This window comes from Bombina bombina, chromosome 5, assembly GCF_027579735.1.
Source record: "Bombina bombina isolate aBomBom1 chromosome 5, aBomBom1.pri, whole genome shotgun sequence".
In the NCBI taxonomy this organism is placed as follows: Eukaryota; Metazoa; Chordata; class Amphibia; order Anura; family Bombinatoridae; genus Bombina; species Bombina bombina.
Genome location: NC_069503.1, coordinates 529,598,016 through 529,618,517, shown reverse-complemented (window position 1 = coordinate 529,618,517; position 20,502 = coordinate 529,598,016). Strand labels below are relative to the sequence as shown.

The 20,502-nt window shown below is 35.1% G+C and overlaps 1 protein-coding gene across 2 annotated transcripts in view; it reads left to right on the top strand.

Moving 5' to 3' along the window:
- Nucleotides 1-1,003: 1,003 nt before the first annotated feature.
- The window catches only part of COBL (cordon-bleu WH2 repeat protein), a 558,417-nt gene continuing 538,918 nt past the window's right edge, over nucleotides 1,004-20,502 (top strand). The window contains exons 1-2 of one of the 2 annotated variants that reach the window (XM_053714458.1): nucleotides 1,004-1,246; nucleotides 2,401-2,550. In XM_053714458.1, coding sequence (XP_053570433.1) covers nucleotides 2,522-2,550 — 29 coding nt within the window. In that variant the 5' untranslated portion in view covers nucleotides 1,004-1,246; nucleotides 2,401-2,521. The remainder of the gene's footprint in view (nucleotides 1,247-2,400; nucleotides 2,551-20,502) is intronic. The other variant, XM_053714459.1, reaches the window with a different exon arrangement.

Sequence of the window (20,502 nt, the reverse complement as noted above, 5' to 3'; positions counted from 1 at the left end):
TTGTGAAGCAGGCTATGTGCTCATTCCATGTTCAGGACTGTAAACTTAGAACTTAAATTTAGACTTAAATTACAGAAGAAAAAAAGGGGGAATAAATAATGAAAGTATACTGCAGTTATTTTACTATGGTTAAGCATTTAAAGGGACATTCCGGTCAAAATTTAAATGCATGTAGATGAAATACATCTTTAATTCGAAACGTATATGCAATATACATGTATTGGCAAAAAATCTTCTCGTAAAAGTTATCAGTTTTAGTGTTAACATTTTTCTCTGCATATGCACGTGAAGCAAAGCTAGGTATTCTCAGTGCACCAGCATTTTAAATACTGCAGTTGCTCAGAGAGCCAGTAGGGCTTGTATCATGTCAGCAATTAACAAACTGAGTCATCACCAGATTGTACAAGCACTTTAGGCTCTCTGAGCAAGTGCTGTGTTTTAAAATGCTGGTGCACAGAGCATACTTAAATACACCTTTAAAACAGCTATAGCTTTTATTAGAAGCATTTTTGCCATCACATGCATATTACAAAAATGCTTCTATTCAAAACTGAAATGCATCCATGTGGATTCCAATTTTGGCTGGAATGTCCCTTTAACATTACAATCCCAAAATGTTTACTGTACCTTTAAGGATCTCATTTAATATTTGCAATACTAACTATCCAATTTGCCAAGCGTGGGCAAAAATAAATGGAGGAAACACAAGTGGAGCTACTACTGGTATTGTCACTTTAAAATGCAGGTGGAATACATTTTTGTGTCGAGCAGCAGCTATTGTAAAATAGTTATCTCAAGTATGCAGTGTCGAAAAAATAAAGTCAATATTGGCTAATTTTAAGTATATAGCAAACATTGCGCATTAATGCCTCATGGTGTTTAGCTACTGCAATAATGAACATATTAGAAAGCTTCTGCCACACGGCACACACTTGCACTGCCTCTGCCCACAGGTCCCTCCTCTGACAGTTTTACAAGTGGGTGACAGACTGAGCTATAGGGGAGGGAGGGCCTGGGAAAACTAAGCTGCTCTTATACAGGGCTGGCAGCTGCTGCCAGGGGGCGGGGGATGGGACTCAGTCCCCTGAGATCCCAGGGATACAGCACTAAAATAAGGAAAGAAGGGGATCATACTGAGCAGCCTATTGGTAACCTGTAACTGGCGCTAGCAGAGTGACAGCTGAGGGGATTCCTACTCACTGTGCCGGAGGGATTACCAGGAAACACAAGGTCTCTATGCAAAAAGGTATGTGGGGCTCCTTTCATGGATTTGGGTAAAGTTTGGGCTCAGTTCTGCTACACTGTCATAGCAGTCTGTGTGTGCGCGGTGCAGGGTGTTTCTTGACTTGTCCCTGTGTGTTTGTGCTGGGTGTCCTGTTACCATGTGCTTATGTTGTTCCTGTGACTGGGTTGCTGGGGGCAGGTAAGAGAAGCTCTTCGGCTCCTTTAGCTAAGGCAGTGCTGAGATGCAGAATAAGTAGTTCAATAGCACACAGCAAGGGCGAAATATTCATGTTAATGCAAATACTACTAATAAAAATAGATTACACTATAGCTATTAAAGTGATATATATATATATGTGTCTGTATATATATATATATATATATATATATATATATATATATTGTGTGTGTGTATATATATATATATATATATATATATATATATATATATATATATATATATATATATATATATATATATATATATAGTTCTATCATCTATCTATCTATCTATCTATCTATCTATCTGTCTGTCTGTCTGTCTGTCTGTCTGTCTGTCTGTCTGTCTGTCTGTCTGTCTGTCTGTATATATATATATATATATATATATATATATATATATACTGTATTATTTTATATTTTCTTCTATCATTACTTTTAATAGTTCTAGTTCAATAGACAGATGTGTATTTTGTATGATAGGAATATACAGTATATGTGAAAATTGAAATATTTGTTTAAATATAAAATTAAATAAAATCTGTCTATAATCTGCCTATCCATCCATAAATAGAGGGTAATGTTCTTCAAGTAGATAATGTATTACACAACTACTGTAGATCATACAATAAATAACACAGTTAATCAGTGCTTGTTTGAATGTATTGTCTATTTCAAATATTCAATCACATCGTTGTGCATTAAGTATTTATGTAATATGACATACAAAATATTTTTACACTTAGCTCCAATATGACTACTTTTTCTATTCTCTTTAGTTATGAAGTCATTGTCTATAGAAATGTCTTTAATTCTTGTGATGCTGATATGTTTGTGAAAGTGTTAAATTTTCTCATTATAGCTTAAGAAAGTCACCTGTCACCATCTATGTTTGCACAGTGATATTATTTTAAGACATAGTTATTACACTTGGCTCATTCTACTTGTCTTTTTCAGTTTAGGATGGATATTAACATTAGGTAACCGGACAGGTTGTGGGAAAAGTATTAATGTGGCCATTGTTGAATCAACATCCTAAATAAGAGAATTTACAAGAAGATTTTAACGAGAAGTATCCATGGAGACTATAACAAAACCACCCACTGGGTAAGTAATACAATTTGATAATAGCTATAAATGTTCTAAATAATTTGACTTTGACAGAGATGTGGAAAAGATAAAGCTTAGTTTTTCCTTTTCTGAACCCTTATACTTTCTTGTTAATGCTTGGCTAATCTGCTTAGCTGTATTTATACAAGGTATTTTAGAGCTTTCTTCCCATTCCAAAGACAAACTGAATTTGTGGGATGTCTCAAATAGTTTTAAAAATGTAATTTGTGATGTGAATTGCTTACTAAGTTTTCTATAACACTGTTGATATTCCTATTGAATTCATCTTCTGAGCATATTGAGTTTTATTTATGTTTAGCTGGCAAAAAATAAATTTCCTATGTATTTCGCAAAATTTTGGGAGCTACCATTAATCTTATCTTCATTATATGTATTATATAAAGTTGTACATTTATTTGGCAATTATATTTGAAATGTAGTTGGTGTGTTTTCATTATGGTATATGTTCCGGTGTTTTGTTTTTGATTAATGTCTTTGTTTATTTGCACCTGTATCTGGTGTTATTTGTTGTTTATTGTTTATATACTGTTTATATAATTATTTAAAGGGACAGTAAAGTCAAAATGAATGTTTCAAGATTCGAAGAGAGAATGCAATTTAAAGCAACTTTCCAATTTACTTCTATTACTGAATGTGTGTTGTTCTTTTGGTATCCTTTGTTGGAGATGATACCTATCTAGGCTAAGAAACAGCAATGCACTACTGGGAGCTAGCTGAGGATTAGTGGCTTAACGTGCATAGCTCTTGTCGTTGGCTCGCCAAATGTGTTCAGCTAGCACCCAGTAGTGCATATCTGCTTCTTCAACAAAGGATAGCAAGACAATTGAGTACATTTGATAATATAAATAAATTGGAAAATTGTTTAAAATCCCAATCTCTGTTTGAATAACAAAAGAAAAATTCTGGGTTTCATGTCCCTTTAACAATATTTAAGTTTCTCAGTTTATGAAAATTAAAATGCAGTTGGTATGTTTTTTATAGCAACTATTATGGTCTTCTGTTTTGTTTTAGTTTTTAATAAACCTCTTTATTTTGTGCATCTGTATGTGGTCTAATGTGTTGTTCATTGCTTATTGTTTATGTAAATATTTAAGAATCTATTTTTTTTTTTAAAGAATATCTTTTATTTGTATCAATGCCGCTTCAATTATTAGGAGATACTGATAAAATCTAATTGAATGATTGATTTGTGTTTTGTATATTGGATTGCATTTTTCACATTTATGTATACAATAACAACATTATAAAGAATAAAATAAAATATGAATTAGATCTATTTTGATAAACAATAAATCAAGTATATATATACTAAAGATATGAGCATCCTATTTCTATGGCATGTGCTGCTTTTAGATTACGTGCCCTTGGGATACTCTCATGTGTTTTTCTACGTGTTTCCCAGGTAACAATGCGGCCGGGAAGCTGAGCTCTTTATGTTGGAGCAAAATGGGCTTTGCTGTGTCAAAGTGACCTCTTCAGCTTCCAACCTCTCTCTCATACAATGACAAAAAGTTTCTACTGAGAAATGTTAAAGGAGTTTTTGTTTAATTGCCTGTTTCAGAAAGTGTGTTTAGTTAGGCTGTTACCTTATCTTATTTTGTATGTTAAAAAAATTGTCAACCACAGTAGTGGAGTATTTGATAAAAGTGGATTCTTAGGCCTCTAGTATTAGTTTAGTATTGATTTTGAATACCCTGGAGTTCATTTTTTTGTTTGTATCGTTGGCCAGAATGTTGTTTCAGTGCACTACGTCAGACTTAAAGGGACATGAAACCTCAACATTTTCGTTCATTATTCAGATAGAGCATATATGTTTAAGCAACTTATCAATTTATTTCTATTATCTAATTTGCTTTGTTTTCTTGCTCTCATTTGTGGAAAAGCATAACTAGGTAGGCTAAAGAGCTGGCATCTAGCTGTTGATTGGTGGCTGCACATACTGGTATATGCCTCTGGTGATTGGTTTGCAAATGTGTTCAGCTAGCTCTTAGTAGTGCATTACTGCTCCTTCAATAAAGGATACAAAGAGAATGAAGCAACATTGAAGTAAACTGGAAAGTCCTTTAGAAATCTATGCTCTATATGAATCAGGAACAAACATTTGGGTTTCATGTCCCTTTAAAGGTATATTCTAGGGGTTAAACACAAAAGGGTTAAATACATAGGTAAAGTACTGCATAGGAGCTGCAGCTCCTGACTAGGATATAATGATTAAGCCAATCGAGAGTCAGCAGTAGTCGTCAAGCACCAGCTTATTCTCCCAAGCAGAAGTTTACTTGTGTGTTTAACCCCCTTTAAACTGGTTGAACATGCACTTATCACTAATGATAAAATGACATGCCTTAAGGATTTAAGAACATGTCATTTTTGCATTAGAATGTCCCTTCAAGTAGATGTTTAAGACATGCAAACAGCAATTAGTTCTTGTTAATCTGTTATCTGATGTTAGGATAGAGTTTAAGGTTTTTGTATTTATGTAATTTTAATGATGTGAAATAATTATCAGTTTTACAGATCGTTATAGAACAATTTAGCATGCATTATACAGTATAGCAGTTTGTTTCTCATATGTAGTTGAATGTTAGACAATATAACTTGTTCATATTTATATATATATATATTTATAGTTTAGTTTTATGTATTATAGATCTGAGTAAAAAGAGAACTCACAACCATTGTGTAATGATTGTTGTAGCCCTCAATATCGATATCTGATAGAATGTGTAAATTTAAGACACTTTCAAATTCACTTCTATTTTCAAATTTACTTTGTTCTCGGAGTATCCTTTGATGCAAATACTATTTATATATCTTACACTACTGGGAGATAGCTGGTGATTGGTGGCTACACACATTAGTCTTTTGTCATTGGCTCACCAGGTGTTTTTAGCTAGCTTCCATTAGTGCATTACTGTTCTGGAGCTGACTTTAATTATGTGTTTAATCACTTTGCATTGGTTGCACATAGATTTAAATACTGTGCCTGAAGAAGCAACATATATTGTGTCAGCTATGACTCAGTTTACATCATAGCTAACAAATACATCGGTGTTTGAATTAGCGCTGCGGAATCTGTTGGCGCTCTACAAATAACTGATAATAATAATGAGGTTGCACAGGGTATAAGTCCATATGTTCCATGCAATATCACTGTTGCTACTACTACAATACAATCACTTAAATAGTAATTACTTTTACGAGAATGATTTATTCTAATTCGTAATAGAGAAACATGCTTCTGTTCAAAACTGAAATGCATTTTGGTGCATTTAAATATTATAATTTATGTAAATATTTGCTAATTTGTAGGTTTGTGGTATGCAAATTTACATAATTTTTCTGTAGTATCCTATAGTAGGACAATCGTTCTGGTGCCATAAATAAAGTTTAATTGAAGCAGAAAGATCATAAATAAGTTCCTGGGAAAGGAAAAGAAAAAACATCCAAAGGACTTTTAAAAAATGGAACCTAGAATACCCACCTTTAAATTACTGGCTAATAGTGTGTATTAGAATAAAAGTGCTACAGGGTTTGAGGTATAACCAGTGGCGTCTCCCAGATTTAATGATTGGGGCACTTCCCAGAGGCCCACCAGTGGTTTGCGGGTACGTGTTTGTGACAGGAAGTGTTGGACCAGGCATTTTGTGGGCAGGGTCAGTCCATATGCAGGGCCAGGCGGTATGTGGGGAAATCCAAGGGCTAAGAAAACGTGCTCGTGCATGCTTTCCCCATCGACATCAATGAGGAGAGCGTGTTAGAAAAAAAACACCTGAAGCGCGGAATAGCGATCGCCGTAACGCAACCCCATTGATGTCTATGGGGAAAAAAAAGTTAAGTTTAAACCTAACACCCTGATATAAACCCCAAGTCTAAACACCCCTAATCTGCCGCTCCCGACATCACCGACATAAAGTTATTAACCCCTAATCTGCCACTCCCGACATCGCCGCCACTATAATAAAGTTATTAACGCCTATTCCCCCGCACCCCAACATTGTCGACACTATAATAAAGCTATTAACCCCTATTCCGCCACTCCCTGACATCGGCAACACTAAATAAAGTTATTAACCCCTAAACCTCTAGCCCCCCACATCACCGCCACTATATAAACCTATTAACCCCTAAACCGCCAGCCCCCCCACCGCAAAAAAATAATTTAAACTATTAACCCTTAAAACTAAATTACACATTTAAAGATTGTTTATACACCAACTGTGTAATTAAAAAGTTAATAAAAAATATTAATACAAAATATATATTGATAAGGTGACCCAAAAATAATAAATTTGTAGTTAAGTCAAATAGTGAAGTAATAACACCACTTATGGGTGTTCTAGTGAATTAAATTCAGAACGTCAGAATTTATAACTAAAGACCTATTTTATTCCGTGAATAGATGACTTTAAAGTGTTTATAAATTATTTAGACGAATATCTCAAATAAACATCATAATAGTGATTAAATATACATTTATTGTGAACTAATATTGGAACCTATTGATAACATCCACTTTGGGATCTCATAGCTTAAAAATACATAAAGCTTTAAAATACATATATTTACATAAGTTAAATATGACAAGTATTTAAAGGGCAATCATATAAAGGCAATCAAATAAAGGCACTCTTATAAATTATATTAGAGGCAATCAAATTCAAATGTATTATCCGTGGCGATCATATGGTGACAATCATAAGGTGACAGTCCCAAACCATATCAGAGACTTTTCAAAGTCCGATAAATATTCATTCCATACGTGGGTACTTCTTCTTTAGCTAACAAAATTTCTCAGGTATACCAGAAAATCTTGATTACCAATTCAGCTTTTTACAAGTCTTACCAGTTCTCCTCCCGGTTCTTCAACCAAAAATGGGGGGGGGGGGGGTGTTCCCTCTATCCTATTATTGGGAGGGTCTTACCTCCGATCTTTCTTATCCGGTCTGATCAGTTTGCTTTGTTCGGTTCGCTCTGCGTCCAGAGACGCCAAACTGGCTTCCTTCTCCCCGTCTGTTAACGAGTTTCCTCTGACGTCATAGAAGCGTGTCAGGGAGTCTCCTAAAATCCTCTCTGTTACTTGCGCAAGTGTTAATTAGAACCCTTCACCGCTGTCTGTTGTTGTACCTCTTCTTAAGTACTGCACACTAGTACATATGTACGCTGGTCTTTTTAAGAGTATCAAACACAAACACGGATCCTGCGGGTTTAACTGATTGGTGTAATCTTGGGTTTTTCGTTCTTTTACAGCTTCTATGCATTTCACCCGTCTCTCCGGGCTTTTTCAAGATCGAATAGGGGTTAATAGGTAGTTTATGGGTACTTTGTAACATTTTAGTTATGAGTTTTGTGAAACATTTTTGCTGCGCAAAACTCATAACTACTGCTTTCAGTTAGCGGTACGGATTGTGTGGTATAGGCTGGAACGCAATAATTTTAGCCTCACCGCACATGTTGTAATACCGGCACTATGGAAATCCCACGCAAAAACGTAATTTTTTGAGTGCGGTATTGACGTTGCGTTACAGGCTAAAAGGCTTGCAATACAGCTATACCGACAAGACTCATAATGGCTGCGTTACTGTTTTTACGCTGAAATGGCCATTTTTTCAGCGTTTAAACCGTAACGCACAACTCGTAATCTAGCTGTTTATGTTCAGAACTCAGATTAGCTTAGTCCTGAAGCTCTTGTTAGTTATAAGCCCACACAAGGCATCAGATCAGATCTTTTAAAAGGTCAATAAAGACAAAAATCATGGTTTAGACAGAGTGTGCAATTACAAACTTTCCACTTCTGTTATCAAATTTGCTTTTGTACCTTTTGTGTCCTTTGTTGAAGGAGTGTGCACGTAAATCATTTAGTAAAGTTTATATAATAATTTTTTTTTCTTCACAAATTCCATTAGACTTTAATGGTGAATTTTGCAGAAAAATCATAAATGTTTTGAAAGGATTGTGATCAACCCCATTTTTTGTAGCAATGTTATACATTGTTGCAATCACTGCTGTCATACGGCTAGATTTAGAGTTTGGCGGTAGCCGTCAAAACCAGCGTTAGAGGCTCCTAACGCTGGTTTTGGGCTACCGCTGGTATTTAGAGTCAGTCAGGAAAGGGTCTAACGCTCACTTTGCACCCGCAACTTTTCCATACCGCAGATCCCCTTACACCATTTGCGTAGCCTATCTTTTCAATGGGATCTTTCTAACGCTGGTATTTAGAGTCTTGGCTGAAGTGAGCGTTAGAAATCTAACGACAAAACTCCAGCCGCAGAAAAAAGTCAGTAGTTAAGAGCTTTCTGGGCTAACGCCGGTTTATAAAGCTCTTAACTACTGTGCTCTAAAGTACACTAACACCCATAAACTACCTATGTACCCCTAAACCGAGGTCCCCCCACATCGCCGCCATTCTATTAAAATGTTTTAACCCCTAATCTGCCGACCGCACACCGCCGCCACCTACGTTATCCCTATGTACCCCTAATCTGCTGCCCCTAATACCGCCGACCCCTATATTATATTTTTTAACCCCTAATCTGCCGCCCCCGCTATCGCTGACCCCTGCATATTATTATTAACCCCTAATCTGCCGCTCCGTACACCGCCGCAACCTACGTTATCCCTATGTACCCCTAATCTGCTGCCCCTAACACCGCCGACCCCTATATTATATTTATTAACCCCTAATCTGCCGCCCCCAACGTTGCCTCCACCTACCTACAATAATTAACCCCTAATCTGCCGACCGGATCTCACCGCTACTCTAATAAATGTATTAACCCCTAAAGCTAAGTCTAACCCTAACACTAACACCCCCCTAAGTTAAATATAATTTAAATCTAACGAAATAAATTAACTCTTATTAAATAAATTATTCCTATTTAAATCTAAATACTTACCTGTAAAATAAATCCTAATATAGCTACAATATAAATTATAATTATATTGTAGCTATTTTAGGATTAATATTTATTTTACAGGCAACTTTGTAATTATATTAACTAGGTACAATAGCTATTAAATAGTTAATAACTATTTAATAGCTACCTAGTTAAAATAATTACAAAATTACCTGTAAAATAAATCCTAACCTAAGTTACAATTAAACCTAACACTACACTATCAATAAATTAATTAAATACAATACCTACAATTAAATACAATTAAATAAACTAACTAAAGTACAAAAAATAAAAAAGAACTAAGTTACAAAAAATAAAAAAATATTTACAAACATTAGAAAAATATTACAATAATTTTAAACTAATTACACCTACTCTAAGCCCCCTAATAAAATAACAAAGCCCCCCAAAATAAAAAAATGCCCTACCCTATTCTAAAATACAAATTGAAAAGCTCTTTTAACTTACCAGCCCTTAAAAGGGCCATTTGCGGGGCATGCCCTAAAGAATTCAGCTCTTTTGCCTGGAAAAAAAACATACAATACCCCCCCCTCAACATTACAACCCACCACCCACATAGGATTCCATCAGCCAATCGGAATTAAGGTAGGAAAATTCTGATTGGCTGATGGAATCAGCCAATCAGATTCAAGTTCAATCCGATTGGCTGATCCAATCAGCCAATCAGATTGAGATCGCATTCTATTGGCTGTTCCGATCAGCCAATGGAATGCGAGCTCAATCTGATTGGCTGATCGGATCAGCCAATCGGATTGAACTTGAATCTGATTGGCTGATTCCATCAGCCAATCAGAATTTTCCTACCTTAATTCCGATTGGCTGATGGAATCCTATCAGCCAATCGGAATTCGAGGGACGCCATCTTGGATGAAGTCCCTTAAAGGAACCTTCATTCGTCATCTAGTCGTCGGAAGAAGAGGATGGATCCGCGGTGGAGGTCTTGAAGATCAGCCGGTCGTCATCGGATGGAAGAACATAGAAGATGCGGCTTGGATGCAGATGTTTGCCGGTCCGGATGTCCTCTTCTGCCCGCTTGGATCAAGACTTCAGCCGGAGGATGGATGTCTTCAGCCCCCCGCTTGGGCTTGGATCAAGACATCGGAGCCAGGACGGATCGGTGTGATACCCGGTGTGGTGAAGATAAGGTAGGAAGATCTTCAGGGGCTTAGTGTTAGGTTTATTTAAGGGGGGTTTGGGTTAGATTAGGGGTATGTGGGTGGTGGGTTGTAATGTTGGGGGGGGGTATTGTATGTTTTTTTTCTCCAGGCAAAAGAGCTGAATTCTGTGGGGCATGCCCCGCAAATGGCCCTTTTAAGGGCTGGTAAGGTAAAAGAGCTTTTCTATTTTAATTTTAGAATAGGGTAGGGCATTTTTTTTTATTTTGGGTGGCTTTGTTATTATATTAGGGGGCTTAGAGTAGGTGTAATTAGTTTAAAATTGTTGTAATATTTTTCTAATGTTTGTAAATATTTTTTTATTTTTTTGTAACTTAGTTCTTTTTTATTTTTTGTACTTTAGTTAGTTTATTTCATTGTATTTATTTGTAGGTATTTTATTTAATTTATTTATTGATAGTGTAGTGTTAGGTTTAATTGTAGATAATTGTAGGTAGTTTATTTAATTTATTTATTGATAGTGTAGTGTTAGGTTTAATTGTAACTTAGGTTAGATATTATTTTAACTAGGTAACTATTAAATAGTTATTAACTATTTAATAGCTATTGTACCTGGTTAAAATAATTACAAAGTTGCCTGTAAAATAAATATTAATCCTAAAATAGCTACAATATAATTATAATTTATATTGTAGCTATATTAGGGTTTATTTTATAGGTAAGTATTTAGCTTTAAATAGGATTAATTTATTTAATAAGAGTTAATTTATTTCGTTAGATTTAAATTATATTTAACTTAGGGGGGTGTTAGTGTTAGGGTTAGACTTAGCTTTAGGGGTTAATACATTTATTAGAGTAGCGGCGAGCTCCGGTCGGCAGATTAGGGGTTAATAAGTGTAGGTAGGTGGAGGCGACGTTGGGGGCGGCAGATTAGGGGTTAATAAATATAATATAGGGGTCGGCGGTGTTAGGGGCAGCAGATTAGGGGTACATAGGTATAATGTAGGTTGCGGTGGTGTACGGAGCGGCAGATTAGGGGTTAATAATAATATGCAGGGGTCAGCGATAGCGGGGGCGGCAGATTAGGGGTTAATAAGTGTAAGGTTAGGGGTGTTTAGACTCGGGGTACATGTTAGGGTGTTAGGTGCAGACTTAGGAAGTGTTTCCCCATAGGATACAATGGGGCTGCGTTAGGAGCTGAACGCTGCTTTTTTGCAGGTGTTAGGTTTTTTTTCAGCTCAAACAGCCCCATTGTTTCCTATGTGGGAATCGTGCACAAGCACGTTTTTTAAGCTGGCCGCGTCCGTAAGCACCGCTGGTATCGAAAGTTGAAGTGGCGGTAAATATGCTCTATGCTCCCTTTTTTGGAGCCTAACGCAGCCCTTCTGTGAACTCTAAATACCAGCAGTATTTAAAAGGTGCGGGAGAAAAAAAGCACGCGTAGCTAACGCACCCCTTTGGCCGCAGAACTCTAAATCTAGTCGATAGAGTGCTAAAGACACGTGCACGCTCCGGAGCTCATTTGAGCCTACCTAGGTTTACTCTTCCAAAAAAATACCAATTAACAAAACAAATTTGAAAATAGATAGAAATTGGATTTTTTTAAAAAGAAATTATATGCTTTGTCTAAACCATGGATGTTTATTTTTTACTCTACTGTTTCCTTAAAGAGATAGAGCATTACATTTTAAACAACTTTCCAATTTACTTCTATTATCACATTTTCTTTGTTTTCGTTCTTGAAGAGCATACCTAGGTAGTCTCAGGCACAGCAGTGCACTACTGTGAGCTAGCTTGTGATTGGTGGCAGCAGATATACGCCTCTTGTTATTGGCTCGCCATATATGTTCAGCTATCTTCCAGTAGCTCCTGAGCCAAGATACCAAGAGAATTAAGCAAATTTAAAACTTAATTTGAATGTTGTTTAAAATGGTATGCTCTCTTTGAATCATAAAAAAAATTCATTTTGACTTTACTGTTCCTTTAAGAGAGTTGAAACACTGGACTGTTCTGTTAAATACTGGACACCTGAAAACCCTACCTATAAATATGGTTCAATCCAGGATATTTTTTTCTGGAATAATGAAAGCCACAGCCTGTTATGTAAAAAAGACGTGCAAATATTTGGCTTTTGTTTTTGTTGTGCAAACGAGTAAAGAAAGTCACCCTCCATTTTTGGACTTACTTTTTTAGTTCTGTATTATAACAGAGTGCAACTTAAAATATCTTTAATATTTGAACATGTGTAATATAAACATACCCTTAAAGGGACAATGAACTCAATTTTTTTGATTTTGTGATTCAGATAGAGCAGGCAGTTTTAAGCAACTTTCTAATTTACTCCTATTATCAATTTTTCTTCGGTCTCTTGCTATCTTTATTTGAAAAAGAAGGCATCTAAGCTAAGGAGCCAGACAATTTTTGGTTCAGAAGTCAGAATCATGGACAGCACTTGTTTATTGGTGCTGTCCAATCAGCAAGGACAACCCAGGTTGTGAACCAAAAATGGGCCGGCTTTTAAACTTATATTCTTGCTTTTTAAATAACGATAGCAAGAGAATGAAGAAAAATTGATAATAGGAGTAATTAAAAAGTTGCTTAAAATTGCATGCTCTATCTGAATCATGAAATAAAAAATTTGGGTTCAGTGTCCCTTTAATGGTTGAAAGGAATATGTTCACCTTACTTTACTTTGGCCTAGTATTTTATTCCTGTAGTAGGTAAATTGTTCTAACCCTGTGTTATGATTCAGTTAAAGGGACAGTGAACACCTTATTATTAAAACATTTTAATGCAGTCTTCCAAACGATTACCACATAGTCTGAACTATAATAGACCATATTAAGACCTTGTTTGCTGCAATTGTTTTTCAATGGTCAAACTCCACCCACCACTTTCCTTATTTGGAGTCTGAAATTAACAGGGATTACCACTGTCATTGTGTTAAAGGGATAGTAAAGTCAATAAACTTTCATTATTTATATAAAGTTTGCAATTTGTAATTATTTCACAAATTACTTCTGTAAAAGGTTTATGAGCAGGAATGCACTACTGAGAGCTAGCTGGTGATTGGTGGCTACACTTATTTGCCTCTTGTATTTGACTCACCAGATGTGTTCAGCTAGCTCTCAGTAGTGTATTGCTGCTCCTGAGTCTACTATTCAACAAAGAATTAAGCAAATTTGATAATAGTAGCATATTAGAAAGTTGTTTCAAATCGCATGCTCTATCTTAATCATAACATTTAATTTTGGCTTTACTAGTCCCTTTAGCAAAATATCCATTGTCTGGATTCAGCAGAAAAGATAAGATAATACATATAGGAAGATATATGTGGCAGGGTTAGGCTTGTGAAGCTTGTGATGTGCTTTTTCAGTTTTTTGGAAAAGCCACAACAAATAATGAAAACATATTGGAAAGTTAATTTACTGTGCACAATTAAACATTGTATCATAGGCACGTGCATTCATTTCACAAAATGAATATCCGGGCAAATGCACTAACTAAAGTTAAAGAAAACAAAGAAATACAGATGAAATTTGTCAGTATTCATTTGTTTTCTTTAAATTACCTGTAGGCGTTAAAAATACCTCTAGTGCGCTAGAGAGCTGCGCTAATCCTGACCCTTCTTTTTAGAGCCCGGGCTAATGGAAGGGTTAGTGTTGCGGATCCCAGGGCCTGCATTAAAGAAGAAGGTTCTTTAGTGCAAGCCCTGGAATCCTCCATACTCCTATTAGCGCAACTCGGGGCGCTAAGAATTATAGTCGGGAAGGATTAGCATGGCTCTACAGTACGCTAGAAGTAAATATTAGTGCTACAGGGCAAGTTTTTGACATTTGTTTAACGAAAATTAATGTAAATGTTCCACGAATATTCAGTATTCGTTTAGAATAGCGCAGCAGACAAATATTCAGGGAAACTTATTTCCCCTGGATATTCATTCTGGAACATTTGGCCAAACCAAATTTTTGAGCGCTGCACATGCCTATTTTATATTATTTTTATTATTATTATTATTGTTATAATATCTTGCAGTGTTTACTGTTCCTTTGAAGACTATAAGTAAAATCTTTCGATAAAATTTAGTATTTTTCACTTATAGTACTAATACTGTGGACAATACCCAAGTTATATATAGAGTTCCAGAGCATAAAAATAACATATATCTATTTATGAGACAAAGGAAATGGTTCTACCCAGGAGGTAGCTTCCTGCAGCTGTTGCACCTGCTGTGCATGAGAATTCTAACCTACACCAGAATTAGATGCAATAGGTCAGTTTCCCACTTAACCACATGGGGAGCTGCCTTTTTAAGAAGAAACAAAACAACATTTCAGTTCTCAGTTTTTCTAAACAGCTGTTTTGCCACAAATAGTTTATATTTAGCTATCTGAAAATGTTCTGGAACTCAGGAATGCATCTGTAAGTTTGTTGCAAAGTATAATGTCACTGTTTGTTGAAAGTAACCAAAAGCTGCTTTATTGATTATCTCTAGGCATATGACAGAGTAGGTAATGGGGTAAGACAGTGGGGTATCTAGTTTTTATGCTGCTCTAGGCACTGGGAAATCTGCTTTCCCCAACCCTCCCACATAAGCAATTATAGCTCTGATTTGCCTAATATATTTTTTACAAGTAGACTCCAGGGAGTCACATACCTCTCAACTGACCCACATCCTGCGGGATTGTCACTGGTTGGATGGTCTGGCTATTTCCATCCCTTAGTCTCAGTGTCCTGGTTTTAAAGGGACTTTTAACAATAAATACATTTTACAGGCGTAGTATGCAGGTTATTCCCCACCTCACTCTAGTAAAGTAAGCTGCCATGTTGAAATCTAGCTGTGTTTGTAAATGTGCAGCAAAATTCCTTTAGTTACCTACCAGGTTACAAAGGGGTGGCACCCATAGTTATAGGGAACTGCATGAAATATATGTAGTGTTTAATGTCCCTTTAAGGGACACACCCACTGTTTGTCTGGACCTGACAACAAAATGCAAGTAAGACACTGGTGGAAAGCTGTTTAACCAGAAAGCCTCTAGGGGACTTTGGGAGATATGGGTTCATGCATCCCCATATGACACCCAGGGGTCACCCATTTGTAATTAAAGGAATACATAAAATATTTGGGGGCAGATTACAAGTGGATCGCTAAATAACTTTTTCGAACGTGTGCTTATTGTGCTCAAGATAAAACATTTTTACGCAGACGCATATTACAAGTTGAAACTAAGACGTAAGCACAGTTGCAGTGTCCGAAGTTCTGAAGTTAGCGTGCATCAGACTTTCCCTTGCACGCTAGCTTTAAGACTTCTGATCCCACGACCATGCTAACTTCTTCTCTTGCACGCTAACCCAACACTTCTTTAGACCAACTGTGCTAAACCCAAAGTAAGTTAGAAATACTTTTACATTGCAAAGTTCTTTACATAGAAGAACATTTTCTTTTTATTTAATTTATATATATTTCTATATGAATACATACAGATATCGATATCTTTATAGATATATATTGTATATATATATATATATATATATATATATATATATATATATATATATATATATATATATATATATATATATATATCAGTCTAACCACTTGAACTCTGTGTGTACACCCAATAATGAACACCAAACATAGAAAAAAAGAAATAATAAACAGAGCATATATATATATATTCTATGTTAAGAACATTGGAATTTCAAACATTTCTATTAAAAAAACAATAAAGCACATTTGAAATGAATAAAATTGATATTGCATGCAAGGTATTTGACTGGGAATGTGTATATATATATTTATACACACACACACATACGAATATTTATACATACATACATGTGTTTTGTGCAATGTTTTTTTAACCTTGACAGTTTACTTCATGTCTTAAGTTGCACTAAATATTCCTCTGACAGCATCAGAACAAGACTCCTATTGTAGCCTATGGAAGTGCGCTCTTGTGAGCGCAATGCTTCCTAGCAATGTGAACATGAGCGTTCGTTTGCATTCGGCTTTACTTTTAATACCAGTGCCAGTTAGCTCCACTTGTAATTTGGCCCTTTATATTAAAATCTCAAGTTGTTTACTGTACTGTACCAAGACACTTTTCCACTAGTAACCTTTTCTTGTTTAGACTAAATAATTAACCCATACATATGGACTTGTCAGTACAGCCAATTTTTATGGAAAGGTTTCTTTGTGATGAACAATCGTCCTTAGATGGAATAAGGAAATAGTAATATAAGCATCCTTTGTTTTATTCCATGAAACTTTTTAAACATTTTTTAATCTTAGCCACCAATTTTTTCCATCATTCTCTTTCATAAAGTTTTAAAACATCTGTTTACTGTGCCACAAAACACAACCGTCTGTTGTGTTTTGTGGCACATTGACAATGTTGACATTAGGTTGATGAATACAAAAGGGCAGAGAAACATTCCTTATATGTCATTTATATAATGGTTAAATGTAAACTATTTTTTTATTAAAGGAACATTAAGCTCATAGCATATATCAGCAATTAAACATTGTATTACAAAATAAATCGTTTTAAATAATATAAGATGGTCACATTGTCATTTTCATAGCATAATTGACAAGGTTTTGCACATCAAGAGCAGTTCAGGGATGCACTTTTTAAAAACCTGGGGGCATATTTATCAAGCTCTGTATAGAGTTAGATGCCCTGTGTTTCTGGCGAGCCTTTAGGCTCACCAGAAACACAAGTTATGAAGCAGTGCTCTAAAGACCGCTGCTCCATAACATGTCCGTCTGCTCTGAGGCGGCAGACAGACATCGCTGGTAATCAACCCGATCCAATGCGATCGGGTTGATTGACACCCCCTGCTAGCGGCCGATTGGCCGAGAATCAGCAGGGGGCGGTATTGCACCAGCAGTTCACCAGAACACCAGAGAGCATATGCTGTCGGCATTTATCGATGTGCAGCGGACATGATCCGCATTATCGGATCATGTCCGCTCGCACATTAATAAATAGGCCTCCTGCTCTCTTCTTCTGGCCAGTTCGCAACAGATGTACATGAAGAATACAGGCCCAAGAAAGAAATGCAGGGTTACTTATTTTACCCACAAAAAAAAAAGAGACAGCAATTTCAGCATATTTGTCAAGTGCAATCAGTCTAACAAACTTGAACTCTGTGTGTACATCCCATAATGAACACCAAACATAAAAAAAGAAATAATAAACAGAGCAAGCTCAATGCAATATATTAGGCAAAAACCATAGAAGGAAATCCCTTACAACGCCTCCACCAGCGGGTGGCTTCGCCACAAGTACGAAAATCTGCCACCATAGTATTCTATGCATGGACACAAATGGACATAAAACCCCCCATTTATAACATGTATGACTTGCAGCATATACAGTAAATTGTGAAATACAGAGTGGTGACGAGTGAATTGTTAGGGGGATGCACAACAACTTCACCAGAAGATGACACTACAAACCGTTGTAGCTAATTGATATCATGGTATGAAACGTAACATAGGATCTATGCGTACCTCTAAATTATCAGCACATTACCAGAGCAATAAATGAGGCATAGGATGACAGTATAGAACGCTACCTTAGTAACGCATAAGGCTTACATTGGAATGCAACTTACATAATATGTGCACAAAAATCCATTCATAGAAATACAGTAAATCCAAAACGGGTGAAGTTTGTTAAACCCACATACACTATGCAGTAGCATTTGAGGTGCAACTCCACTCAATGTTTCCTTGTAGACATAGTTACCAGTGTAAGTCGTCCTAATGCCGTCTCATAATACAAAGGTAGATGCAAATCCAGCTATATGGTTAGCGGAGGTAATGTGCTCTGATAAAGGGACACTGAACCCAATTTTTTTCTTTCATGATTCAGATAGAGCATGAAATTTTAAGCAACTTTCTAATATACTCCTATTATACATTTTCTTCATTCTCTTGCTATCTTTATTTGAAAAGCAGGAATGTAAATCTTAGCAGCCAGCCCATTGTAGGATCAGCACCAAGGATAGCTATTGCTTATTGGAGGCTTACATTTACCCACCAATAAGCAAGCATAACCCAGGTTCTCAACCAAAAATGGGCCGGCTCCTATGCATCACATTCCTGCTTTTTAAATAAAGATAGCAAGAGAACAAAGAAAAATTGATAATAGTAGTAAATTAGAAAGTTACTTAAAATTGCATGCTCTATCTGAATCACGAAAGAAACATTTTTGGGTTTTGTGTCCCTTTAACTGTTACACTAGACTAAAAAGTTGCACAAAACACCCCCTCAAAAGTACAGTTAAAAGTACAGTTACATTTATAACACCTCCTAAAAACTATTATTAAAAACAATTGCAATAAAAGGGTTATAAAGGCTCAAAGATATGAGGTCTCAGGTGTTAGAAAAAAAAGGCAGGCAAAGGGCTTTAACATAGAGATGCATATATATATATATATATATATATATATATATATATATATATATATATATATATATATATAAATATATATATATGGAAATCAGGAGACAGCACTCACTGGTCTTGACAATACTGGATTTATTCAGTGACGTTTCGGGGAATACACCCTGATGAAGGGGTGTATTCCCCGAAACGTCACTGAATAAATCCAGTATTGTCAAGACCAGTGAGTGATGTCTCCTGATTTCCATATTCTACACCATATTCTAGCACCCTGGCATTTGGAATTAAAGTGTTAGTGAGAGTGCACCTGCCACTACCTGCTGTATATATATATATATATATATATATATATATATATATATATATATATATATATATATATATATATATATATATATATATATATATACATGTCTATGTGTGTACAAATGTATTTATGTATGTATGTGTTTTACTGTATATTTACTGTACATATTTAATATTCAATGTTCTTCAATTACGGGATAATGTTATCTTTAGTCTTAAATACATATTTCTATATGTATGTGTATATACCTATACCTGCATATCTATTCCTATAGATATATATGAATAGATATGTATTTTACATGAACAGTATCAGAGATATATAGAAGTATATATTTAATAATAAATTTTCTATGTGAAGAACATAGGAATGTAAAATATGCATTTTGCGCATCAGTTTTCGCAATTAAGATGTTAACGGAGTTGAGTTAGCACACATGAAAACTTAGTATTCTTAAGGCTTGTTATTGAAATATTACATATAAAATATTTAAAAAAAATAATACTAATTATTTAAAAATATTAAACATACTGTAAAACATACTGTAAAATATTCTAAATAATCCATAGGATATATCTATATATTTTACAGTCAAGTAGCTGAAACATGAAATATATTTATGCAATATTCATATTTAATAAAGTGTTTAACTTGTATGTAGTGTAAATATTTCACATTCCAATGTTTGTCACATAGGGGAATATAATATATATAATATAATATATTTATAAATAGATATTCATATATATATATATATATATATATATATATATATATATATATATATATATATATATATATATATATATATACATTTAAATTGTGTGTGTGTTTGTGTATATATATATATATATATATATATATATATATATATATATATATATATATATATATATATATATATATATAAAAGTATAGAAATATATTTTACCAAAAAAATATAAATATGTATTTATGAATAACTAGAACATATTCTTCTTTGAGAAGAACATTGCAATGTAAAATATTAATATTTCATGTTGGGTTAGCCCTCTTGGTTAAATGCAAACAGGTTTGTGCGCGAGTAGGGTATTAGTTATTTTTCACTTTTCGCACTCCATTGAAGTCTATAGGCGAATACGTTAACGCAATTGCAATATTGTTACTTCTGGGGGGGGTTTGGGTCGGGT